Genomic DNA, 27,862 nt, shown 5'->3' on the forward strand with positions numbered 1-27,862 from the left:
TTCCTTCTGGTAACCACATACTGTTGTCTGTATCCATGAGTTTCTGTTTCGTTTTCAAGTTTGTTTGTTTCTTTTTTTCTGTATCTTCTTAAAATGCATCTTTATTGTTGAAAGTATTACAGATGTGCCCTTTATTCCCCCCATGGACCCCCTCCACCTTGTACTCACTCCTCCCAGGCCTTCACCACACTATTGTCTGTGTCCACGGGCTAAGCATATATTCCCATAAGTTCCCAGGTTAATCTCTCTCCACCTACCCTCCTACCCCACCTTTCTTCTGAGACTCACCAGTTTGTTCCATGCTTCTGTGTCTCTGGATCTATTTTGTTCATCAGTTTATTTTGCTCATTAGATTCCACATATGAGTGAAATAATGTGGCATTTATCTTTTCTCTGACTTATTTCACTTAGCATTATAATCTCCAGGTCCCTCCATGTTGGTGCAAAGGGGTAAGAGATCCTTTTTTTTTTTTTTTTTTTTTTTTTTTTTTTTACAGTATGTAGGATTCCCTGGTGTAAATATACCCCAGCTTTTTCATCCACTCATCTACTGATGGGCACTAGCATTGTTTCCAGGTTTTGGCTATTTAAAGTGTGCCACTGTAAACATAGGGGGCATAAATTTTTTCTGATTGGTGTTTCTGATTTCTTAGTAAATATTCCTAGAAATGGGATCACTGGCCCAAAAGGCAATTCCGTTTTTTATTTTTGTAGGAAATTCTATAATGGTTTTCATAGTGGCTGCACTATGTCTGCATTCCCACCAGCAGTGTACTAGGGTTCCCTTTCTCCACATCTTTGTCAGCACTTGTCATTTGTTGATTTATTGATGGTAGCCATTCTGACAGATGTGAGGTGATACCTCACTGTCATTTTAATTTGCATCTCTTGGATAATTAGTGACTTTGGACATCATTTCATATGTCTCTTGGCCATCTGTATGTCCCCCTTGGAGAAGTATCTATTTAGACCCTTTGCCCATTTTGAAATTGGATTGTTTGTCTTCCTTTTGCTAAGTTGTATGAGTTCCTTATATATTATGGACATAAACCCCTTTCTGATGTATCATTGGCAAATATGTTCTCCTATGCAGTGGGCTCTCTTTTCATTTTGTTTTCTATTTCTTTTGCTGTGCAGAAGCTTTTTATTTTTATGTAGTTCCATGTGTTTATTTTCTCCTTTGTTTCTCCAGCCCTAGGAGAAGTACGGGATCCTGGTGGCTATCTCTTTAGCTTTTCCCCCAGAGCCACAAGCCCTACTCTCTCCTCCCCTGATTCTAATCCACTCTGCCCTCCCTCCTCCAGAGACCAGGGTGAGTGGCTATGAATGAGGTTTTGTGTGTGGCCCTTTAAGAGAGCAGCTGTATCTCTGGCAGATCTTCTCTCATCAAAGGAATGTATCTTTCACTGTGTATGCATGTGTGTGCATGTGCATGAAAGAAGGATTGGTCCACATTGTCACATTATTTTTTAAGATATATTTTTATTGATATCAGAGAGGAAGGGAGAGGGAGAGAGACATAGAAACATCAATGAGGAGAGAGAATCATTGATCGGCTGCCTCCTGCACATCCCACACTGGGGATCAGGCCCACAACCAGGGCATGTGCCCTGACCTATGACCTCCTGGTTCATAGGTTGATGCTCAACAACTGAGTCACACTGGCCAGGCCATATTGTCACATTCTTAATCAGGGGAGGGAGTTTTAAGCACCCACAGACATTTTGTAAATTATTTTTGCCTGTCTCCCCTCCCCCGCCCCCGCCAGACCAATTGTGACAAAGTCTGTAGAGATAACTCCTAGAAACATCTTTCTAAAAAATACCCCCATGTGATTTTTATACCCTTTCATCCTTAAGACCATTGCTTCTGAAAGTTAGATGGACCTTAGAGTATTACTCAGCAATCCTGGAATATCTTTACTCACCCTTGCTCAGTTTGCATTTAGTGGGTGTTATGCTAGATAACTGGATAGATTTCAGAAATAAACGTGCTCAGATAACCTCTGGGCAATTGGGATTTCTGCAGGCTTATAGTGGAAAGAGCCTAGAGGGCGTGACCTTTCTCCCCTGACCACGGCCCTTTGTGCCATCTAACTTTCTACTTCCCTGCACACTCTTTCTTTCCAAATTTGGTTTTCACCAAATCTCACCTGGGGAAGTATTTCTTCCCCGAGAGCAAGGAAAATTATGGCTGTAACCAGTTTGGCTCAGTGGATAGAGCATCAGCCTGCCAACTGAGGGGTCCCAGGTTCGATTCCAGTCAAGGGCATGTACCTTGGTTGCAGGCACATCCCCAGTGGGGGGTATGCAAGAGGCAGCTGATCGATGATTCTTTCTCATCCATGTTTCTAACTCTCTATCCCTCTCTCTTCCTCTCTGTAAAAAAATCAATAAAATATATTTTTAAAAAGAAAAGAAAAATTGTGAATTTCTATCTGAAAAATGTCTCCCCAATATGTCCTTCCCTATCTCTCAAGTATTACTCCGTTTCCAACATGAGTCATGTTAATATCATTTTCAAATATCTTACCTCTGTAATTTTCTTCCGTTTCCAACACCACTCTCAATGTTCTGGTCTTTTTGCCTTTCTTTAGGATGCTGTCAATAAATGTCTTACTAACCTCCTTCATTTTCTCCCTACTGAGGTCCGTGATCAATCTGCTGCTGGATTAAACATCCTACATCATCCTCCAGAGGCCACTCCGCCCTTCGCTCACAGTGTTACTGTGTCCCGTCACCCACTGCAGAGGCTCAAGTCTGAAACAGCATATTCAGACTGCTGTCTGCAAAGGAATCTTAACCCAAGCCAACTTCTCAGCACCATCAGAGAGTCATTGTTAGTTCCTGGACTCTCTGAGACAGGCCTCTAGTGTCTTGCCACTGACACTTTAGTTACTCTGTTCTCTCTTCTTAGCATATGCTTTTTTCTCACTCACTGCATTCAACACTCACCTAACCTTTGGGAGCGCATTGAAGTACTACCTTAGTCATAAAGTCTCTGATTCTCCTCTGAGAATAACCTCTCCCTAAACTAAAAGCCACTATTACCCTTGCTTAGCACATTCTCAATTGCAGCAGCTGACATTTATTGGGGAATTATTATTTTTTAAATATATTTTATTGATTTTTTTTACAGAGAGAAAGGGAAAGGGACAAAGAGCTAGAAACATCAATGAGAGAGAAATATCGACCGGGGATGTGCCCGCAACCAAGGTACATGCCCTTGATCAGAATCAAACCCGGGACCTTTCAGTCCACAGGCCAACGCTCTATCCACTGAGCTAAACCAGTTTCAGCAAGGGGGGAATTATTATTATCCAGGTTTTGTGCTAAATTCTTTACATGTGTGATCCTGTTTGGTCAGCAAAGCAAGACTATTAACCATTTTACATACCCTGTTTCTCTGAAAATAAGACAGTGTCTTATATTAATTTTTTCTCCCAAAGTTGCACTAGGTCTTATTTTCGGGGAAACACGGTACAAGAAGACTGAAGCTTAGGAAAGTTAAATAATTTATCCGGCGCCACACAGTAAGTTGCAGAACCTGTATGCAAACTCTCACCTGTGAGCAGCGCGATTAATTACACCTCTGCCTATCCCTAAGAATGCCTAGCGCTGTGCATGCCATGTGGAAGGTGGGAGGGGAAATGGACACAATATGGGGTTCCACCACAGATTCTAAAGGACAGTATACGTGCTGGAGAGTGACCCCAATAAGGGGGTCTTTGTCACCCACAATTATGAGGTCATTACAGAGCAATAGCAGCTATCAAGAGAAACAGGAGATACATATATTTTCCTGAAATAGAATCTACCCAAGTAGAAGAGCCAGTTAAAAGAAAGAAGGTAAAAAATAATAATAATAAAATTAATTAATTAATTAATTAAAATAAAATAAAATAAAATAAAGAAGATAAAGTAATCATGAACCAGGGACAGAGAGGGCACACTGCACAAAGAGGAAGGACTCCCAATGAAAGAGAAAACAACCTCCCTCTTCCTTTAGCCAAGCATTCACCCTAATTTCACTGAGTTTAGATCTTGGGAGACCATTAAAGATCTAATGGACTGATCCTGTCATGATGTTAGGACTCGCTACAGAATCACCGACAGGGCTCCAGACAGCACCGCTTTCTTTGAACTTGAGCACTCCAAACTTCCCTCCTCATCTTGCTCAGAACAGTTATAAAATGCTTTCTTGTGTGTGGTTTTACTTTTACACCTCTATCTTTTACATTTCTTATTTACACTTCACATTGAATAATATTGTGAGCTAGTTTTAGGTGTACAGCCCTGGGTTTCCATAACGATAAAGGTGGTACCTCTGAGGCTGGAAGTGAACATTCAGATTCTGAGCTCACCCCCTGCAGCCCGGGGGCAGGGGGAGCTCTTCCAGGGGGCAGCTTTGACTTGAGGTCCTGAATGCCTGGCCCCTAGGTCTCGGGTCCCGGTATCCGCCAGCGTGCGCAGAGGAGATGGCCCCATCGCTGTAGTCTTCATCCTTTCCCCAGCAATCTACGCTGGAAAACATTCTTCAGAGCTGTCTGCACCGCCCGATTCCTCAGACTGTACACAATGGGGTTGAGGAGAGGGGTCACCACAGTGTAGGTGACAGCGATAAGCTGATCCCGCTCAAGAGAGTAACTGGCTTTGGGCCTCAAGTACATGAAGGAGGCACAGCCATAGTGCACTATGACCACCGTGAGGTGTGAGGCACAGGTGGAGAAGGCCTTCTTCTGCCCCTGCACCGAGGGGATCCTCAGAATCGCGGCCAGGATGAAGATGTAGGAGATGGTGATGAAGAGAAAGGACACCAGGAGGACCAGCAAGCTGAGGATGAGGATCCCCAGCTCGCTCAGGCGCGTGTCCCCGCAGGCCAGGCTTAGCACGGGTGGCGTGTCACAGAAAAAGTGCTGGATCTCGTGGGAGCTGCAAAACGGGAGGTGGAAAATGACCAGTGTCATCCCCAGCCCAAAGAGATAGCCGTTGAGGAAGGAAATGCCGATCAGCTGGGCGCAGAGGATGGGATTCACGCGGCTGTCATAGTGCAGCGGGGCGCAGATGGCCACGTATCTGTCAAAGCCCATGACGGCCAGAAGGAAGCAGTTGGTACAAGCCCACGAGGCGGAGAAGAACATCTGGGCAGCACAGCCCACATAAGAGATGTGCTGGTCTCCCAGGGCCAGGCCGGAGAGCATTCTGGGGACGATGCCCAAGGTGTAGCAGGTCTCAGAAAAAGACAGGAAGGACAGGAACAGGTACATGGGCGTGTGGAGATGGCTGTCCAGCCTGATGACGATGATAATGAAGACGTTGCTGGTGAGGGTGACAAGATACAGGCAGAGGAACAGCACAAAGAGCAGCAGCTGCAGCTCCCCGAAGCCGGAGAAGCCCAGGAAGACAAAGCCCCGCCAGGAGGTGGCGTTGGGCTGCCCCGTGCTGAGCAACATCCTTGGCAGCTAAGCTGACTCTTTCACCTTGCCAGCGGATGCCCCGTTTCTTCTGAAGGCAGGGTGACTGCGATTGTCATTCTCCCGTGCCTGTTGTAACTTGAAAGTGAAGCTCTGATTTAGACAGCAACTAACTTCAGAAAGGCATTGGTTACGTTAGATACACAGATTTGTGGATCCCTTCTCACAGGCACCTCTGCATACAGACATACAAAGGTGCCACAATATGCACACACGCACGCATGCGAACACCTCACTATAAATATGCTGGCATATATATACATGCATACCACATACAAAACACGCACACATTATTATGCACACTCTACTCATTCAAAACTATGCAGAGCACATGTATCCTTCATGGCAATATTCACAAATATGTCAGTCATGCAAATGTATATATATTCAGATAGCATATATATATGTGTGTGTGTGTGTGTGTGTGTGTGTGTTCAGATGCATCACACATTTTTTCCTACCAACATCAGGCATAAGCTGCCACCTAAGAATACACATATGGACACTTCCACATTCCCTGTTAGAATTTAAGGTGGGTGGCTTGATAAATATGATTTTAGAGATCAGGCAACAAAGCCAATTCAGTGAAGTGACTTTCTCACATTCACACAGAGACAAGACTGGAGGAAAGGTGTCTTTTGTTCTCATCCAGCAGAATTTCTCCCAAACCTGGTTACCCTTCCCAGACACGAGGGGATGCTCCCTAACGTGAAAACAGAATAAGAAGCATCTTGCTCCACAACAGTCTCTTGTCTCTATGCCTTCCCCACCCCAAGCCTTTCACCTGGGAGTCTGTGCTAATCACCGAAGGAAGAACCAGGGCTCGGGGAAAGTTGTGTACCCTCGGCCCAACAATCAGCCACAGGCTCCACTGACTCACGTGGACCAAACTATGCGGAAGATTGAGCAAGGAAAGAGTCTCCACGCACCTGCAGAGGCTCTGTGACACAGTCCTGCTTTTCCGCTGCCACGCACTAACGGCCCCCCATTAGGCCTGCCTGCGGCAGAGGGAACCTGGACTCCATCTCAGAAGCTCTTATTCTGAACAAAGAGTGATGTTCCCAAATGATGCTAGGAAATCTTTTACACCCTACCCCCAGGTGGTGAATCATATCTATTCTGTCAAAACAACTTCTCTCTCTGAGGGTTCCCCAGTCCCAACGGGTGCTGTTTCAGGAAGCACATCTAATTGTGTTTGTCATTAGCTGGGAATGCTTAGGGGGAAAATCAGAAAAGAAAATTAACAAAAACATGCTAGGCTCGTGATTCAAACCATAATACATATGTACATACATATCCTATCTAATAAAGAGGGAATATGCAAATTGACCCTCACGCCCTTGCAAAAGATGGCCACCCCCATGTGGTCAAAGATGGCCACCACAAGATGGCTGGCAAGGGAGGGTAATTGTGGGAGATCAGGCCAGCAGGGAAGGGAGGTTGGGGGGAACTGGGCCAGCAGGAGAGGACAGTTGGAGGTAGTTGGGGGCAATCAGGCCAGCAGGTGAGCAGTTAAGCATCCATCAGGCTGGCAGGGGATTGGTTAGGGTGTGATTAGGCTGGCAGGCAGGCAGGCAGTTGGGATCCAGTAGAACCAGATTGTTAGAGAGATGTCAACTGCCGGTTTAGGCCCTATCCCACAGTCTGACATCCCCTGAGGGGTCCCAGATTGGAGAGGGTGCAGGCTGGGCTTAGGGCGCACCCCACCCCAGTGCACAAATTTTGTGCACCAGTCTCTAGTATGTATATATAATGCTAAATATTATATTAAAAATTTTACATGTTAAATCTCTTAAAACTTATAATTATTTAGTAATAAATTAATAATTGCATTTTATATAGGGGAAAATTGAGTCTGATAGATTTTAAGTGACCAGTCCAAAATAACAGGATTCAAGATTTATACTTCTAACCCTAAATGGTTTGGCTTAGTGGATAGAGCATTGGCCTGTGGACTCAAGGGTCCCAGGTTCAATTCCAGTCAAGGGCATGTACCTTGGTTGTGGGCACATACCCAAAAGGGAGTGTGCAGGAGGCAGCTGATCAATGTTTCTAACTCTTTATCCCTCTCCCTTCCTCTTTGTAAAAAATCAATAAAATATATATTTTTAAAGATTTATACTTCTAAGTTGACACTATAACATGCATAGAATTCACTTTTTCCATACTGTTGTTTTAAGAGCTTGCAGTAACCATTTCTGATTTGTTTCCAGTTTCAAAGTCACATACACGTTTATATTCAGATATTGAAAAATATGCTGATTTCTCATAAATTCAATTTCTTCCTGTGGCCTCATCAATCTACTCCACTTCTTTCAAACACATCTTAACTTTAAAAGAAACTTTACCTTATTTTTTATCTTTTTTTCTTCTTCCTACAATAGGGTAATGTCTGCACCCACATTTCTAATCTACTTTTGATCACTCAGATTGTCCTAAAACCTGAAAATGTTCAGAAAGTTCATCAAGATTAATTATTTTATCTCTTTACTCTCAACATGTATTTTTCTCTAATACAAAAATGGTGTGAATATTTGCACCTCCAATATACATTTTTGCCCATTCACTGATTCAATGGAAATAATGATAATTATTAACATGTGTTCAATACCTGACATTTTGGTGGTATTGAACACATGAACAATTTAAATATGAATTTAAAATTACAATATTGAAGGATTACAGAATCCACCTAAAATGGAATCACTTATGTCTTGAATCAAATAAGATAGTTCAATGCATGTGCTTTAAAGAACACCTAACCTAACCTTACAGGAATTTACAGCTCTTCTCAGGAATCAGCAGAAGACACAGCCAGTATATTTACATCGCTAAACTTCTTTGCTCCCTTGTCTCAGCTACCCTGTTCCAAATAAGAAAGAAGAACACTAGGCAACCAATAAGCTAAGATATATAAATTTCTGTGTTTGTCCCATAAGAACACCTTAGTCTGTAAGCAACTCAGCACCCACTCCTTCTGTAGCCTTGAGTTTCCCAGCTTGCAAGTAAAAACCCTTGTAATAAACTTCCTGATTTTATTCAGTATTCACGATAATTTTGACATGATTATTAGTATTGTCCTCATGGTTTTAGATGGGAAAACTGAGGCATGGAAAAATAAAATAACTTATTCAAGATACAGCCAACTTATTCAAAATACACACAGTGGCGAATGGGATCAAGAGCCTATTCTCTTAACTACCCTACTATTCCAGGTATTCTGTGCCAATTAGGAGGATCCAAAGATGAATAAGAGGTGGAGGCCAGCATAACTGTTGACTTTATAGCTATTTTCCTTGTAGCATTGTTTTATTTGTTGGTCTAGAGTGAAGCATGTGTTTTAATATAATGTACTTACACTTAATATTAAGTTAGTTCCAGTAAAATATAGAAAAGTTACTGTGGTTTAGTTCCATTAACTGAAATCCAATAATTATTGTTATAACTTTTAGACAGGCATACACTTTTTAAAAGAAATTAATAGAAAAGTTGTATGTGTGTATAGAATCTTTTATACTTAATACATTTTCCATTTGTAGTGTTCTTCATTCTTTCCTGCAGATCCAAGTTACCATGGGTTTCCTTTTTTATTAGCCTGAAAAATTTCCTGTAGTATTTCTTATAGTGAACTTTTGCTAGCAACAAACTATCTTAGTTTTTGTTTATCTGAAAATGTAATTTTATGTAGGGTGTATTTTTTTCTGGACATAAAATTCATTTTTAATATGCCATTTTTAATGTCTTTATTCTCTATAGTTTAAGATGAGAATACTACCATTAATTGCTTCACCAGTACTTAATGTAGTATGGCAAATTTCATTTGCTGTTTCAATGTTTTCTTTTTACCTTCAGCTATCAACAATTTTATTACAATGTGCTTACACATGCTTTTTAAATTTTTTTTACTTTTGGTTTCATTGAACATCTCAAATTTGTAAGTCTTCCACTAGTTTGGAAAGTTTTAGCTATTATTTCTTTAAATATTTTCTTCTCTATCTTTTACTTTCCTTTAGACATTCCAGTCACACATATGTTGGACCACTTGATATTGTCTCAAAAATCTCAAAGAATTTGTTCACTTCTCTCTATTTTTTCCTATTCAGAGCAGATAATTTCTATTTATCTTCAAATTTACTGATTCTTTCTTTGATCATCTCCAAAATACTACTGAGTCCATTTCATAAATTTTATCTTAGCTATTATAACTTTAATCACTAGATTTTCAATTGCTTCCTTTTATAACTTCCATTTGTCTGCTAATATTTCACATCTGTTCATTTTTTAATACTTTAAAAGAATCTTTTGAACATAATTATAATACCTATTATGAATGCTGAAAAATCCAAATTGTGGATTCACTTGGAATCAATTTCTATTAGCTGGGTTATTTTCTGTGTATGGATTACACTTTACTAATTTTTTGTTAAAATAATCATTTTCTTTTAAAAAAAAAAAGCATCTTAGATAAGACACAGCAGTAACTCTGCAAATTTGTTTTTGTTTTATTTGGGGTTTGGTTTCTTGTTTTTTGTTTGTTGAAATATGTGCTTTTATTGATAGCAGGCAGTTAACTTCTCTGAACTAAAAAATTCAAGATATTTCTCACCTATTTTTTTGTAGCAGTTGACGTTTCTGCTCAGAATGTATTTGGTTTCCACATGCTGCTGTTTTTTAAAAGTTGGTTCCTAAGCACTGTTCATACATAGCTTAGCTGTCAGCAAATATTTGTTCAGCATTTACTTTGGATCTTGAGACTCTTCTCTAAAATTCTGCTTGCTTTGCTACTCCAGATTACTGCTATCTGACAAGTTGGGGCAGTAAAGAATCCAACTTTAGCTCACAAATTACTGCAATAATCAGGGAGAATATATTCAATGAAAAGCACATGAAATTTACAAATCTTACCATGAGCCATTCAGTCCTCCAAGAGTAAGTTTTGCTTTCATTTGTGCATGTGTTTTCTTTCGCTGAAACCTTGTAATTAGGGCTTTGAGAAGAGATAATATTCTGATTCGGAACTTCTGTTCTTCTATAGCAGTTTCATTTACAAAATTCCTTTCTTAAACTTCTAATATTTGTTCTCCTCTAAACTTTAAAATACACTTTCTTGAAAGAATTGAAAAGGGGGTGTACTGGGATCTGTTCCCAAGCAAAAATGTTTCAAAGTCACAATTCTCACTTACTGTGCTAAAATAGCCATATTTTAATATTAAAATATCCATATTTTAAGCTTCCCAGACAAGATAAGAAAAGCTAAAGGAGAAAAAAAGAAAAATATATAAATAATAAAATGGTAATAATTACATAAAAATCAATAATTACTTTCAATGTTAATGGATTAAATACTGCAAACAAAGGATAAAATGTGGCAAACTAGATAAGAAAACAAGACACATATGCTGCCTATAACAGAGTCACTTCTGATAATAATAAAAAAAAAAAAACACAGAGATTAAAAGGAAAGAGATGGACAGTTATTTCATGCAAGTGGAAACAAAAAAAGAAAAGCTGTGGTAAAAATACTATAGCAAGAGAAAAAGAAGGTCATTTTATAATAATAAAAGAATCAATCCAATAAGAGAATATAACACTTGTAAAATTTTGTGCACATAACATCAGAGAACCTCAGTATAATAAAACAGATATTGATGGACATAAAGGGAGATATTTACAGTAGTAGAGTAATTGTAAGAGACTTTAACATCTTATTGACCTCAATGTGTAGTTCATTCAGACAGAAAATCAACAAGCAAATAATAGCCTTAAAAACACATTAGGACACATGAATTTAATTGATATTTTTAGAACATTTTACCCCAAAGCAGCAGAATATTCCTTTTATTAAAATGCACATGGATCATTTTCCAGGATAGACAACATGTTGGGCCACAAAACATGTCCCAATAAATTTATGAAGAGTAAGATCATATCAATCATATTTTCTGATCACATTGTGAAGCTAGATATCAATTACAAACAGAAAACTGAAAAACACACAAATATGCAGGGTCCAAATAACCTGCTGCTAAACAATGAATAGATTAGCAATGAGATAAAAAAATCAAAATATATCTTGAAACAAGTAAAAATGAAAACATAATAATCCAAATTCTGTTTTATTCGTCCAAAGCAGTGCTAAGAAGAAAATTTATAGACATACAGGCCTACCTCAAGAAACAAGAAAAATCTCACATCAACAGTCTAAACTTACACCTACAAGATCTAAAAAAAAATAAGAACACGTACTATGTAAAGTGAGTACAATTAAGTAAATGTTAAATATTAGAGCAGAAACAAACAAAATAATCTAAAAAATGCAAAAGATTTTTTTTTCTTTCCCCCTCCTTTCTCCAACACTCCTCAGCCTTCCCAATTTAATTTGACAGTCTGTTGGGTGCTTTACTGCCTCTGTATCTATCTTTTTGTTTATCAGGTTATAATGTTCTTTATTTTCCATAAATGAGTGAGATCATGTGGTATTTTTCTTTCATTGCCTGGCTTATTTCACTTAGCATAATGCTCTCCAGCTCCATCCATGCTGCAACTATCAGTAAGAGAAATTAAAAAAAAATCCCATTTAGAAATGCATCAATTAATAAACACCTTGGAATAAATGAAACCATCCAAAATGGTCAGTGGATCTTAGTAGACATTTCTCTAAAGAGGACATAGAGTTGATCAATAAACATGTGGAAATATGCTTAGTGTCATCACCAATCATCAGAGAAGTGCAAATTAAAAACACAATGAGATAATACCTCATAGCAATCAGAGTGGCTGTCATCAATAAATTAACAAACACAGTGTTGGTAAGGATGTGGCAATGGGAACCCTTGTGCATTGTCGGTAGTATGGCAACTTGGCACAGTCACTGTAGAAAACAGTATAAAAACTACTCATAAATCCAAAATAGAGCTATCATATGACTTAGCAATTCCACTTCTGGGTATTCAAGAAATTTAAAATATGAGTTTAAAAAGACATGTACTTCCCTATGTTCATTGCAGTATAATTTACAACTTGAGGCCTGATGCATAGACTCGTGCACATTAAAAGGAAGTTAATTAGAAGGAGGCCAGCAGAGCAGGACTGGGTGAGGGGTGCCAGGCCCCCTGGAGCCAATCTCCCACAGTCCCTCCCCGGCTGGCTGCACCTGGGATAGTGCCAGGACTCAAAGGGCATCTGCGGGAGTGGGCGGGGTCCCTCCGGCAGGTGGGGTCCCTCTGCTTGGCCTGCAGGGATCAGACAGAAACCTTCAGTCCAACATCCCCCAAGGGGTCCCAGAATGCGAGAGGGCACTCTGCAAAGCTGCTGTCGCTCAGCAGCTCCTGTGTTAAGCGTCTGCCCTCTGGTGGTCATTGCACATCATAGCTACTGGCCAGGCAGTCAGCCAGTTTCTTAGGCTTTTATACATATAGGTAGCCAAGATATGGAAGCAACCTAAAGGTTCATTGATAGGCAAATGGATAAAAGAGTTGTCATACATATATACAATGAGATATTTCTCAGCCATAAAAAAGATTAAATTCTTGCCATTTGTGACTCCATGAATGGATCTAGAGTAGGGGTGTCGAACTCAATCAGAGAAGGGGCCAAAATCTAAAATCCAGCCTAAATCACGGGCCGAATGGTTTACTGAACAGTCATAAACTGACAATGTCATAAACTGACAGCGGAGTGCAGTGATGACAGCGCGGTGTGGGCCACATTGCAAGGCCTGGCGGGCTGGATTTGGCCCGCGGGCCTTGTGTTTGACACATGTGATCTAAAGGGTACTAGGCTTAGTGAAAGAAGTCAGACAGAGAAAAACAAATACCATATGAGTTTACTTTTTCATGGAATCTAAAACACAAACAAAACAAACAGAAACAGACACATAAACACAGAGAACAAATGTATGGTTGCTAGGTGGGTGGGGGATTGAGGGCATGGGTGAAAGCGTGAACAATTAGGAAATACAAATTGGGAGTTAGAAAATAATAATGAGGATGGAGTGCAGCATCGGGAATAAGGTTTTTAATAAATGTGTATGGTATCAGGGGGTACTAGACCATCAGGGAGATTACTTCATAATTTCTGTAAATGTCTAACCACTATGTTGCATACCTAAAACTAATATAATATTAAATATACTGTAATTAAATGTTTGTTTTTAAAAAGTGAGTTTGGAATAAAAGAAAAAGCATTACTTCTTGATATGTGGCTTAAGCACTGGCTGCAATTTGATGTGAGTATTTGACATAGGTGAGACTAGAATAGGGGAAGGTTTAAAAAGGAAGCAAGCTCTGTGGTTTAGCCATGCTGGATTTATAATAACCATTAGAAATCCACAGAGCATGTTCGATAAAAGGATCTGGAGCTTACTGGTGAGGTCAAATACAGAGACAAAACTTAAGGTGGCATTGACATGTAGATGGTACTTAAGGGCATGGGGCATGGTGAGGCATATATTCTAGGGAGAAAATGGAGTTGGTGAAGAGATGAGAACTTGGGTCTGACCTGGATGCGCCAACGTGAATGTAGTCCAGAAAGGAAAGGAGAACAGTAATAAGGACGGAAGTGGAGTGGCTCTGAGGCAGGAAAATTAGAAAAGTGAAGAGGGGATGTATCACACAGAGGGTACCAGTCTGCTGGTAGTTGAGTAAGATGCTTGGTGACCATCATATTTGCAGCAAGGAAGGTCTCATGCACTTGACAATATTAATCAGCGGTGAACCTGGAAGATAAATTGAAATTGGATTGGGAGCCAATGAAAATGAAGAAATAGATGCAGGGGGGAAAAACAGTTAATTTGAAAAATGTTATTGCAAAAGAAAGCAGAGAAATTGAGCAACAGCTGAGAAAAAATAGAGATGAGAGAGCAATATGTTATTCTGCTGGTTGATTGGTTTTTTAAAAAGTAGAGGACAGAGTGTACTTTCATAAGAAAGCTATGTTAGGGTGGTATTTTATTGTTGCTATTGATAGAAACTCATAGCTAACTTATACAGCTTAAGATATTCAGGCATAAACCACTAAATAAATATAAATTGCTTATTTACAGAAAAATGATCTCTAGGTAATTTTCTAACATTCTTACTTATAATTTAAATGCGTATTTCTGCATCAGCCCTGAGGTTGAGTAACTGAGGTTTAAATTTTTTTAGTTAAACTAGCATATGTTCTCATTATGTCTCTTATTAAAGCAATAGCTATGCTTCTTGTAGGGTAACAAATGTGTGACAAAGAAATGATGACCGAGGAAGACTAATTGCATCAGCCAAAGTTAAGTTCACAGGGCAAAAGAATAAATTTTCAATCATTTTTCTAATACATCTCATGAAGTTGGAAATTAAGTTATTATAACAAATGAAACTGTTCAGGTTTGTACATCTGGGTAAATTACAAAATATTTATGCACTACATCTGTTGTCACAAAACCAGACACATCCCACGTCTTTTCTGCTCCTACTCAAATGACAAATGACCTTGACATGTATGACACAGCCCCTACAGCCTACCAACTGCCGTGTGCCGTTTCTAAGACCAGGACACCCAGACTCCATATGTGAAAACCACTAACCTGGATACTTGCTAAAAGAAATAGCTTGGATTAGTATGGAATTTGGTGCAACCTTGAAATATGGGAATTTGTTCCTAGCATTCCCTGAGAAACCAATTTTCTGTCAGGAAACCCAGCAGACAGTGTATTGGAACTAAGACTGTGATTGACAAACATGGTTTCATAAACACCGAGAAACAGAAAACACCTAAGATAATTTGTTTAAACGCTTTATATGCAGCAGATATAGGATTTAACATAACGTTCTCAAATTAAACTGAAATCATTACTATGCAAATGCCACAGCTAATTCACATGAAAGACTAAATACCAGCCTGGCAAACTGGTTTTTCTAAAGGGCACTTCAAGCCATAAAATTGCATGTTGCTTTCTAGAGAAATATCTTCCTCACTGAAACCAGTTTGGCTCAGTGGATAGAGTGTCAGCCTGTGGACTGAAAGGTCCCAGGTTCAATTCAGGTCAAGGGCATGTACCTTGGTTGTGGATACATCCCCAGTAGGGGGTGTGCAAGAGACAGCTGATCAATGATTCTCTCTCATCGATGTTTCTAACGCTCTATCCCTCGCTATTCCTCTCTGTAAAAAAATCAATAAAATATATTTTTTTAAAGAAATATCTTCCTCTCTATAAATCTTTATTGATCTTTTATGTTTTGATAGAAAACCCATGGATCAGCATATGTTTTGGAATTTCTGAATGACTGACTTTTAGAAAACTTATATTGAATGTGTTGGGGTGACACTGGTTAATAGAGTTCTATACCCATCATCTGTGGATTGAATTATGTGTTCACCACTCCAGTTCAAGTCTCCTTCCATCACCATTTATACCCCCAAAACCTCTTCTACCTCCCCCTACCTCTCCCTTCCCTCTGGTGATTACCATACTGCTGTCTGTATCTCTGAGGTGCTGTTTGTTTGTTTTGCTTAATTGCTTCACCTCTACTAAGGCATGAATGGACCTGGGGGGTATTATGCTAAGCAAAATAAGCCAGTCAGAGCAAGACAAACACCATATGATTCCACTCATGTGTGGAATCTAATGAACAAATAAAACAAACAAAATAGAAACAGACTCATAGGGAACAGACAGGCTGCTGTCAGAGGGGAGGGGGCTGAAGGTCTGGGTGAAAAAGATGGGTGATTGGTTTTTAAAGCCTTGAAAGCATTTGTTTGCCACCTACTTAGAAACATCATAGGAACCATTGCTGCCATAAAAACAACATGACTCTAACCACAGAGCTGCACCACTTCAAAAAAGAGAATGGGTGTGCGGTGTGCCACACGGTTGGCACACATCTGGGTTGGTCCTCCCGTTATATGCCAGTGGGAGGTCATAATCAGCAGGTGTCACCGAGAACAAGTACAGAATGGCTTAATCAAAAAATAAAGTATTTTCTTGGACAACCTACTGAATAGAAGATATTTACCAATGGAATATCTGATAAGGGTTTAATATCAGAAATGTAGAAGGATTTCATACAACTTACCCCCAAACAAACAGTTTGGCTAAAACACAGGCAGAGACACTTCCAAAGAGGAAATGGTCAATAGACATATGAAAAGATGCTCATCACTAACTGTCAGAAAAATGCAATTAAAATCATAATGAGATTTTACCTCACACCTGTCAGAATAGCTATTATCAATAAATAAACAAACAACTGTTCACAAGCATGTGGAGAAAAGGGAACCCTTGTGCACTGTTGGTGGGAATGCAGATTGGTGCAGCCACTATGAAAAACAGTATGGAGGATCCTCAAAATATTAAAAATTGCACTGCTTGACGACCCAGTGATTCTACTTCTGGGTATACAGTATATCTCAAGAAACCCACAACACTAATTTGAAAGAATATATGCGCCCATGTGTTCATTGAAGCGTCATTTGTAATATGCAAGATATAGAAGCAACCTAAGTGTATATAATAGGTGAGTGGACAAAGATGTGGTACATATATATAATGGAATATTACTCAGACTTAAAAAAGAATGAAATATTGCCATTTGTAGCAACATGGATGGAACTGGAGGGTATTACACCAAGTGAAATAAGTCAGAGAAAGACAAATACCACATGATTTCACTTATACGGGGAGTCCAAAGAACAAAATAAACAAACAAAACATAAACCAACTCACAAATAACAGAGAAGAAGCTGATGCTTGACAGAGGAGAGGGAGGTTAGGAAAGGGGCAAAAAAGTGAAAGGAATTAATATGCACAAATTGCCACTTATAAAAACATTTTCAGGAATATAAAATATAGAAAGGGAATATAGCCAGTAGCATTGTAATAACTCGGATGTGCACTAGTCTGGCTTACCGAGGAGATCACTTTGTAAGTCATATAATGTCTAATCACTATGTTGTAAACCTAAAACTAATATAATATTGCATTTCAATGGTAAGTTTACATTTTTAAAAAATTAAAAACATATAATCCAAGATGGTGGGAATTAGGTGGAAGCTACACTAACCTCCTCCCAGGGGAAAAAAAAAAAATGGAATTTGAACTAAATTATAGAAAAATCATCCTGAATAACCAACTGAAGACTAGCTGGAGAGAAGCCTTATAACCAAGGGCTTACAGAAGCAGCTACATTGAAACTGGAAAACCAGAAAAAGCATCCACATAACATCCAGCTGTGAAAAGCTGCAGAGTCTCTGTTCACCAGTGAGAGACAGCCAGAGATGCAAGCACCTCTTAAAGGGCCAATTTTCAAAATTTTGTGTGCAGCAATTCACCTTGGGCTCTGGCAGAGGGAGGACAGAGTGGACTAGAGCTGTGTGAGGAGAGCAGGATGGTCAGCTACCAGGACCCCTGTGCTGAGTCATTCCCCTATACTGCAGAAGCCATCTTTCTAGGGCTGAGCAGTCTCTCCAAGTGGCATCAGCCTGAAGGGAAGTTATAGCCCCCTCCGCCCCCCTGCCAGCACTTCACCCTAAAGAGCCTGCACCTTGCTGAGGAGTAGAGATGGCGGCTCTTTAAGTGACTAAGCCTTATAGGCTGCATGGAGAGGCAGATCTCTGGGTGCTTCGAGATTTTTGCTGACCTGCACCAAGACACGGGGATAGTCAAAGCCAGCCTCAGAGCACAGGGTCCTCTTCACATGCACCAAGGAGCTGACAGGCAGCGTCAAATCTCAGGGCCTTCTGCTGGACATTAAAAATAGTTATCAGAGTATAACTCTGTCACAGTAGGGGAATTTAACACTCCATTGACATCAATGGATAGATCTTTCAGAAAAATAACAATGAAGTGGCCTTAAACAATACAGAGAGACCAGATGGAATTCATTGATATGTTTTTAAATATATTTTTTACTGATTTCAGAGAAGAAGGGAGAGGGAGAGAGAGAGAGGAATATCAATGATGAGAGAGAATCACTGATCAACTGCCTCCAGCACACTCCCCAGTGGGGATCGAGCCCACAACCTGGGCATGCGCCCCAACCAGGAATCAAACTATGACCTCCTGGTTCATAGGTATAGATGCTCAATCACTGAGCCATGCCAGTCAGGCGTAATTGATAGTTTTTAAGCATTTTTTCCCCAAAGCAGCAAACACATTTTTTTCAGGAGCACAAGGAACATTCTCTAGACTAGACCACAGTTTAAGACATGACACATGTCTCAATAAATTCAAGAAGATTGAAATTACATCAAGCATCTTCTCCAAACACAATATTATGAAACTAAGAATCAATTGCCATGAAATATTTGAAAAACAAACCAATACATGGAGGCTAAGTAGCATGTCCCTTCCCAGAGCACTCGTGTTAAATAAGAAATGACCTCCTGAGACAATGGAATGATGCATTTTAACTGCTCTAACTGAAGTTGACCTTGATTCTCCAATTCCCTTAACCCACCTGTTTTTGTTGAAGAAGATACCACCCCTCCTGCATTTATACATCTAAGGAAATAAACCGTCTTCTGCATAAAAGGCTCAGTGGTTACACCTGGGGCAACTTTTCCAACACCTGACTTTATTTCTAGGCCTACAACAGGAAATAGATGGCAATGCACACTGGATAAAGAGGTACAAGGGGTGTTCTGAGATAGCTGAAACACACACACACACACACACACACACACACACACACACACCACTCAAAACCATATCATTTTTTTTATCATTGGGAGATGGGGGTTATATATGTGAGAGAATTATAAAAATCTAGGCCAAGGGTGAAGACACATATATCTCAATCTAGTAAAATTCCTTGATATAAGAGTATTCCCCTGGGATTCAGAATTTAATACATTGGCTCATGTATCCAGAAATGGGATTGATAGTCTGCTAGGATGAGTAATTAAAGACTAAACTTAAATTAACATTGACTCATGGTCAATAATTTGGAAATGCCACCATTTTTGAAACACACAAATAAAAAATAAAAAATAAAAAAACTATAGACAACATCCTCAGCCCCTAGCCATCATTGTCCAGGGGTCCTGATGCATTTGTAAAATGTCATGGTGATAGGGATAGAAACACCCTTAAAGAGTTCTATAATAATCACCATCAGTAGACCAGAGATGAGAGCGTGAACACTACAGTTCACTGATCTAAATTAGGGTAATAGTATAATATAGGATAGAAGCCCAGGAGTTCACACAAAATGATCAGAAATGAGATGGGGGCAATAATTAATATAAATTGAAGTTTAGGGTAACGATTAGTGTTTTAATCTGCAGAGATCTGTGGAAATGGCTAATTGTTCAAGGTGTTTCTAGCAATGGAAGAGATGAGAAGCCAACTAATGTAGTTCACGTCTGATGAATAGCTATGTAAGTTACCAGTGTGGCAATACAAGGCTTCTTACCCAATTTCAGACCTGGACCAGTTCCCAAACCTGAAATTCCTTTACTATAGAAGATGTGAAATTTTGAGGAAGAACATTGCAACATGGTCAATAGTATCTCCTGAGAATCCTAATTCAATATTTCCCCAGAAGGACCATTGGCATTTACCTAAGTCCCTACGCACTGCATAAACAAAAATACCTAAACTTCTTGTAAGCATTGGGTACTGTCTATAAACTTATGCCAATCTAATGAGATCCAAAATGAATTACTGACCAAAGTAGGGACTTATAGAGGTCACATATAGATGGGGTCTTCTCTCAAGCCTGCCAGGGTTTGAGGTTATGTGAAACTGAACTCAGTTCCTGTATAGTGGCTGGACAATGTCTTCTTTAGTCTCATTTTTATTATATTTTCTTTTGGGGACTCAACTCAAAGTTCACTAGCCCACTAGTCTTTGGTGGTCCAAGAACTGTAATTTTGCCCTCTAGCTGCATACGTCTCAACCTTCGACTTTTCAGTGGTCTCTTCCAGATCACCATGTTTTCCTAGGGAGGTAAGTGCTCCTCAAATACCAGATCAACCTCTCCATGGTTTCTGTTATTCCTGGACCCTAATCCTTTGTTAGGATCCTGATGTCTTCCAACCATTTTTTTCCAGTAATGTAGCTTTGCCAATTCTACCTGGTGTGTGAGTTGATCCAAATTTTCCAATCCACCATTCCCAAAAGATAAAATTAAATGTTTCAATTTATGGATAATATACATAATGAAAAATACACAAATAAAAATGTATAGCATAATAAATTTTTACAAATTAAACATACCAGATAAATTGAATATTATGAGAATACCATAAGATTCCATTTTGTCTCTTCCCAGGTATTATTTTCCAAAACATAACCTCTATCCTGACTTCTATCACCTTATGTTGTTTTTTGTGAGTGTGTGTGTTTGTTTTGGTTTTTTGTTTTGGTGGGGTTTTTTTTTCATTTTAATGTTTATTTGATGTTTCCAAATATTTAAAAAGTAAAGATTCTTACACCAATGATCTCCAGTGAGACCATGCAAAACAATTCAAAGGGTATGCAGCCATCAACCCCTGCTTCAGTTTTGCTGCTTTATACCATTGTGGAATCAACACCAGAAAACTGAATGGAATGTGCCTGCACGGGAAATTCCTCCCATTTACAAAAAAAGCAAAACAAAAATCATGCAGGATGCTTACTACTGTGTGTCTGTAAGTCAATTTCAAACTTGCTATTTTTATTTAGGAGGCACATGGGACTGAAAATTTTAGCTGTCCAATTTTATCCAACTGTTGCTAGGCCCTGAGTGGGCCTGCCTAGGGCCAGCCAGTAGTGTATGGGTTCTTGACTACATGCAGGAAATAGTTCAGAACATGAGTTCAGGTGAATTTGAGGGTATGTTTATGAAAGCTGGGGGCAGAGAAACGAGGAATTGTTTAGCATAGAAGAAGCAACAGGAGAACCTAGGCTCACCAAAAAGTCAAAGAAAGAGGGCCAAGTTTGCAATTAGCACAACTGTGTATAATGCAACAGAATACAGTTGTCACACTTTAAATGTCAAATGAGGAGTTATTCACTACTATTCTGGAATCCAGTCTAGCAAAATTAGAATAAAAGGAGATTTATTTCTTTTTAAAAAAATTTTATTTTTTTTATTTTAATTGTTTAAAGTATTACATGTAGTACCCTAGTACATATATCTCCCCCCCCCCTCCATTGACCTTCCCCCAGTCCCCCCTACCCCCTGTCGCATGCCTTCATCCCTCCCCCCATCCCCCGCCCCCCGTGGTGTCTTGTGTCCATTGGTTGTGCTTATATGCATGTATACAAATCCTTTGGTTGATCTCTTTCCCCTCCTCTCCAACACTCCTCTGCCATCAGAGTTTGCTTAGGCTTATTTTTCCTTCCTTCAGGAATCTGTTTTTCATCCATGATTTCTGTGCCAAGTAGAGCTGATGTCCTAAACTCCTGGGTTGTTGGATGCTGGCTTCTGTGGGAAAGGCAAGGCTGGGTGCATGGGGAGAGGAGACGGCCCAGCTGGAGCTGTGGGAGAAGAAGACAATCTTGATCTCAAAGAAAATAAATCAAGAAAGGGGGAGTCTGACAGGGTCAGCTTTTGCCTTAACTGAGCCCATCTGTCTTTTTGCATCTGTGATAACATATCCTTGAAATGTCTGGGTAACTTGTAACTTCCCTTTTTCCGGACCCCTTGGGACACAACCTAATGTGCCAGGGCACCAGGACAGAGACCACAAATTCCTTCATTGTTCTTGGTATCCTATTAATTGTGGACTGTTAACTATCCTCCAGCCACCTAAGTATGTGTCTATCATTTTACTTTCTATCCAATCCAGAGGTTCCCCCCGCCCCACCCCCATTTGCTTCCTCCCGCCTCCCAGGGGTCTTCAAACTACGGCCCGCAGGCCACATGCGGCCCGCAGAGGAGTCTGATCCGGCCCGCCAGGTTTTTTGGGCAGTGAGCGCAGCCGAGGTGTTACAGTAGGAATTAGTAGTTCATATAGTCCGGCCCTCCAGCTCTCTGAGGGACCGTGATCTGGCCCCCACTTTTAAAAGTTTGAGGACCCCTGCGAGTGAGTCTAATCTATCACCAGTGGATTTCATGTAACCACCTCTGTCCCCTCCTTGGATGGCAATCTATGAAATAGATGAAAACCCGCCATTCTCTGGAGCACTATCGCAATCCGTTGAGATTCTGCTTCCCAGAAATTGTCCACAGATTGGCTCAAAAAAGTTCTTTTTAGAAAACAATAGAGGAAAAAAGAGTGGTTTGATAAGTAGTTGAAGAAACAGAACAAGAAAATCTCACCTCTGCTTTTGAAACCACCGACCAACCACAACCAGCACAACCAGGGTAACCATTATAGCCAAACAGATCAATACCGGGAGGATGTGGTATCCATCTGGTTGGGGATAAAATAAGAATGCCAATTTATGAAGTGTCTCTCTTCAACCTCAGGTAATGTTTCTCATCTCACAGGGGTGGGGCCTTCCACGCCTTTTCCTCTGTATTTTCTAGAGCTCCCCTTTCAGTTCTGCCTGCTCTATGCTCCTGATCTCAACTTGCTCTCTCTCTCTCTCTCTTTTAACCACATCATTAGATTCTTCCTTTTTTCTTTAAATATATTTTTATTGATTTTTTTACAGAGAGGAAGGGAGAGGGATAGAGTTAGAAACATCGATGAGAAACATCTATCAGCTGCCTCCTGCACACCCCCCACTGGGGATGTGCCCACAACCATTGTACGTGCCCTTGACCAGAATCGAACCTGGGACTCTTGAGTCTGCAGGCCGACACTCTATCCACTGAGCCAAACCGGTGAGGGCTCTTTTTCCTCTTTACTACCTCTAACCCTCTCCTGTTTTCTTGAAATTTAATTGCTTTCGTTCTTTACCCTTCTTTACTTGGATCTTCCCACTTTCATCCTCTATGCAGGGCATTCCTATCCATTTCGCCAAGGGGCTCATTCACTAGCCCTGGAACTATGAGGGAGACTCTCATTTTCCCCAGTGGCCCTCGCTCTTCCTCACCCCATGTAGGGAGCGGTTATAGGGTTATAAAGTCTCAAACAGGCCCCAGCTTAGAGAGCACAGTCCTCTAAGCATAATTAAGCTTGATCTTATGACTATTCCCTAGATCTTTCCTTCTAGCTAGTTGGCTGTGGGAGGGGCAGCAAGTGCTGCCAAAACAAGTGAAACTTATAAGAACATTGTAAATTACCTTGTTTACACCTGACTATAAATAAAGCATCAGCTTTGCAGTCTGGATCTGTTCTGTGGCCTCAGCCAGACACAGAAGATCCACCTAGACCCAGCTTATTCTCTTGTCTGTCTTTTTCTTCATCCTTCACCAGCCCTCCCTCAGGCTCGCCAAACCCAACCCCAGTGCAGGATTAGATCATGGCCTCCTTCCTCACCCCAACGCATGATTAGATGACGGCCTCCTTCTTCCTTGCCCCAGGGGATGACTAAGTCATGGCCTCCGAGGCTGCTGTGTTTCACTCGACAACTCAGGCCAGTGGCCTCTCTGGTGGCCACGTCCAGGGTCACTCGGAGATACCACGTTCTGTCAGCATTGGGCAGGACGTCCCCTTGCTGAGTGTCTGGCTGCACCTGCTGCCCCCGCATCCACCGCACCCACACGGGCTTGGGATGGAAGCCAGACACGTGGCACACCAGCAGCAGCCGCCCGGGACCAGGACTAGCGCCTTGGGACACCCAAGCCTCCGGCTTCACTGGAAACAGGAGAAGAAGTGGACTTTAGTGAGCCAGGAGTCTGAGCAGTTTGAGTAACCACTTCTGTCTCTTCTCTTGGAAACTCATCCTCTAGCCTCTTATTTCGTGCTTCAAAGAGATGATAAAGAGTTAAAAACGCAAATACAACAACTAAAGCACTAAGGAGGTGGGAATGAGGAGGAAACTGGTCTTGCCAGGCCTGTCAGGCCATAAAAACTGTTAACAATGCACTACCCTGGGGATGGGGGTGGGAGGTGTTATCGCTGGCCTCAAGACAGATCACCCAATATGGCCTGGGAACCCCAACACCTGGAGGCCTTCCTGTAAGCCCAAGAAAGGGGGTATTACCATGACTACAAGACAAAGACCCTAGAAGGTTATAAAAAGTGAAGCCCTCTGCGTATCTCTTCACTCTGATTTGGAAATTATTCCCGAGTCCATTGGTGTTAACAAATGGATCCCTGTGCCGAAACAGGTTTGGCTCAGTGGATAGAGCGTCAGCCTGTGGACTGAAAGGTCACAGGTTCGATCCGGTCAAGGACATGTACCTTGGTTGCAGGCACATCCCCAGTAGGGAGTGTGCAAGAGGCAGCTGATCAATGATTCTCTCTCACTGATGTTTCTAACTCTCTATCCCTTTCTCTTCCTCTCTGTAAAAAATCAATATCTATCTATCTATCTATCTATCTATCTATATATATATATGTATATGTGTGTGTGTGTGTGTGTGTGTGTGTGTGTGTGTGTGTATTTTTTTTTTTAATGTATCCCTCCCTTTTGGTATTTCTTTGGTCTTCCGCAAAAAGAGGAGGGGGAGTTGGCTGACCTTGCCGCTCCAGTTCTGCCTTCCCTGCTGCAGCGATGCCGGCCAGAAAGCGAGGGCAGGTGTTACCGAGAAGATTCTTGGCAACTTCTTTAACAACTCGGTAGCGATTGAGCACTTTGCAGACATCCCGAGCCCGACTTCCTGCTCCTGGAGCCGGCCTCCAGGAATACCCTTGGAAACTCAGGAAGTCGGATCCTTGGTATGCCCCATATAAGAAGGCTTCTGAGGCCTTCCCAGGACGCATTGTGCAGCCGGATGACATCTGGATCACAAAGGGGTCTGGGGGTGGACAAAGAAGAGAGCGTCCGTCGTGTGGGAATAATTGTTGGGAGGGAAAGGGAACAGTCTGTAAAGTAAAGGGAATCAAGGGGAGAAAAATGATCTGGTGAATCGCATGGGATACTAGTGCTGGGATGAAAAGGAGAGGGGGGGATTGTGGGAAGAAAATGTGAAAAGAATAGAGGTACATAAAAATAATTAATCTGACAAGTATCACAGGATCGCACTCATATGTGGAATCTAAGTAACAAAATAAACTGAAGAATGGAGTGGATCCAGAGGCATGGAAGCATGGAACAGAGTTCAGAATCTTGGAGAGAAGGCGGGGGAGGGTGGGAAGTAATCAACCAAGAACCTTGTATGGGACAGTGAGGGCCTGGGGGGGTGGGGGGGGCGTGGAGGAGGTGAGGCCTGGGACAGGCTTGGGGGGGTCAATGGGGAAAACAGGGGGACATATATAATACTTTCAACAATAAAGAATTGGGGTTGTGGAATATGTTTTAAAATTAATAATTAATTTGAAGGAGCTAGATGGGAAGGCTTAGAAACATAGCAGACTTGTCAGGAAGAGCTTACTTGGGAGGCTTGGGTACTGGTAGGCCACGTGAACACTCAAGCCAGGAAGAAAGGAGAGCAGACCCTTGTCTGGGAAAAGCTGAATGTGAGGCCAAGGGTGAGGAAAGAACATCAAAAGGAGCCAGAATGTGAGGGTACATTCAGGGCTGTGAGGAGATACGTGCATGTAGGTCCTTCTGTGTTGGTGCTGGGGTGGAGGTAGAGTGGGAATGACAGGAGGGTGAAGCAAAGAGGAGAGTGAATGACGAAGACAGAACACAAGGTCGGGAAGGTTGAAGGAAGGTCGGAGCCCATATACCATCTTCACCTTAGCGGACCCCTCTGGCAAAAACCAGCTCAGAAGAGCAAACTCACATTCCAACTGAAACTGACTGGCACGCGCCTGAACTTGCCCGGGAAAGAGACGGAAGTACAGCTGCAATAGCGCATGGATGCCCTCCAGCTCCTCCTTGGTAAAATTGCCCCGGGACCAGGGCAACATGTAGCTGATGGTGCCCAACGCCCTGTCCCAGCGATGAGTCTGCACTTCACCCAGCCAGCCTGAGCCCTGGGTGCTCTCCCAGCTGTGGTTGGCGAACGAGGAGATCTGGATCAAGCGAAAGGAGAGGGGTTCTTCTCCTGCCGGGTGATGGGGTCCTAGGACATGGCCGGCTGAGAGACAGAGAAATGACAACGGAGAGAGGGTAAAAGGATGGGGGAAGATGGGCCCATATGGGAAAAGAGAAATGCAGATAAAGTTTGCACATATTCTCATCTCCCCTTCCCCTTGACCCAATTTCTTCTCCCCAAAATCAGAGAGGGAAACTGAGGGGTCAAGGATATGTTGCCCAGAACTAGCCTGGCATGCAGAATAGAAGGGCACCCATGGGGAGCGTTACTCCCTGTCCCCAGATCCTCCCCAGAACCTTTCTCCACTCTGCTATACCCACCACAGGTATCATTCCTCCCGGCTTCTCCTTACCCTCTGGGCTTGGCCCAACACAGAGAATTCCCTGGAAGAGCAGGGGCAGCAGCAGCACTGAAGCTTGGTGGGTAAAGGATGCCATAGCAGGACAAGTGCTCCTCAGAACTCGGAGACCAGCTTCCCCTCCAAACCCTTCTGCACTCTTATCTAACTTCCCCTGGCACACAGACAAACACACCTCTCCTTCTGCTCACTTCTCTGTCAGAGAAACCTCACCACAGCCTCCCTCGCCACAGCCTCCCACAAGGTCTCTCATTTCCCCACATCTAGACCACTATCTTGGCCTCCACATTTTTTTCTGCTCCTTTCTGTGCCCTAACCTCCCCATGGTGCCAACCGCTATGAAATGAGTCTGGCTTCCAAGGAGGTCTGCAAGTCTGTGGTCTGGCTGGGAAATTTTGTCCCCCTTGGCCTTGGAGAAATCAAGTCCATACTTGGGTTCTCGTATCCTTTTCTACAAAAGGAGGTGAGAGAAGGTCCTTGGTAGTGGCCAGTGACCTTTCCAGCAGTTCCCCCTCTCCTTATCTCTCTGCGGTCTCCTCCCCCACCTATCAGCATCCCAGCCTTGCTTTCTTCTTTATCCTCTGGGTACCCTTTCCTCTGGAGTCTATCGTCATTCTTCTCATTCCCCTGCCTGTTCTCCTTATCCCCTCTGACTCTAGCTTTTTATTCTGCTCTTCACAAAGACATTATTAGAAGACACGAGGCACTTTGAGTGTAGCTGTATCATCACAGACAACTCTCCATACTCCATAATGAAAAGGGAGCAGCAGTAGCAATACAGAGGATCAGATCATCGAAGGAAGACGCGGTTCTTCTCAGTTTCCCCAGTTAGGCACACTGTGGCCATTGAAGGGAACCATGAGTGGCATTGACCTGGAAGTGGTGTGCTGATAGACAGACATTCTCACTCATGTTGTATGAATGGGTCTGTTGGGAATACACAGGGAGAGGCCTCGGAACCCCATTCTACCCTAAGTGAGTTGAGTGTGTGCACAGGTGCTCCGAGTTTGAAGAGCAGCCATGCAGCTTTCTGCTGACAGTTCATGGCCTGGGAGCTCAGGTGTCCCCTGGGTGGCATTTGATTAGAGA

General features: G+C 41.7%; 2 protein-coding genes across 2 annotated transcripts; both read right to left on the reverse strand.

Annotated features, from left to right (window-relative positions):
* Window positions 1-4,498: 4,498 nt before the first annotated feature.
* Window positions 4,499-5,452, reverse strand: LOC311613138 (olfactory receptor 10Z1; the record flags this gene model as incomplete). Its single annotated transcript, XM_084866627.1, has 1 exon — window positions 4,499-5,452. One exon carries the CDS (start codon window positions 5,450-5,452, stop codon window positions 4,499-4,501), a length of 954 nt encoding a protein of 317 aa, XP_084722753.1.
* Window positions 5,453-13,298: 7,846 nt separating this feature from the next.
* LOC311613075 (T-cell surface glycoprotein CD1e, membrane-associated-like) lies at window positions 13,299-26,852 on the reverse strand (the record flags this gene model as incomplete). Its single annotated transcript, XM_084866545.1, has 5 exons — window positions 13,299-13,315; window positions 23,807-24,124; window positions 24,952-25,230; window positions 26,161-26,457; window positions 26,768-26,852. 5 exons carry the CDS (start codon window positions 26,850-26,852, stop codon window positions 13,299-13,301), a joined length of 996 nt encoding a protein of 331 aa, XP_084722671.1.
* Window positions 26,853-27,862: the final 1,010 nt, after the last annotated feature.

Source organism: Pipistrellus hanaki (assembly GCF_964339955.1).
Source record: "Pipistrellus hanaki genome assembly, chromosome: 18".
In the NCBI taxonomy this organism is placed as follows: domain Eukaryota; kingdom Metazoa; phylum Chordata; class Mammalia; order Chiroptera; family Vespertilionidae; genus Pipistrellus; species Pipistrellus hanaki.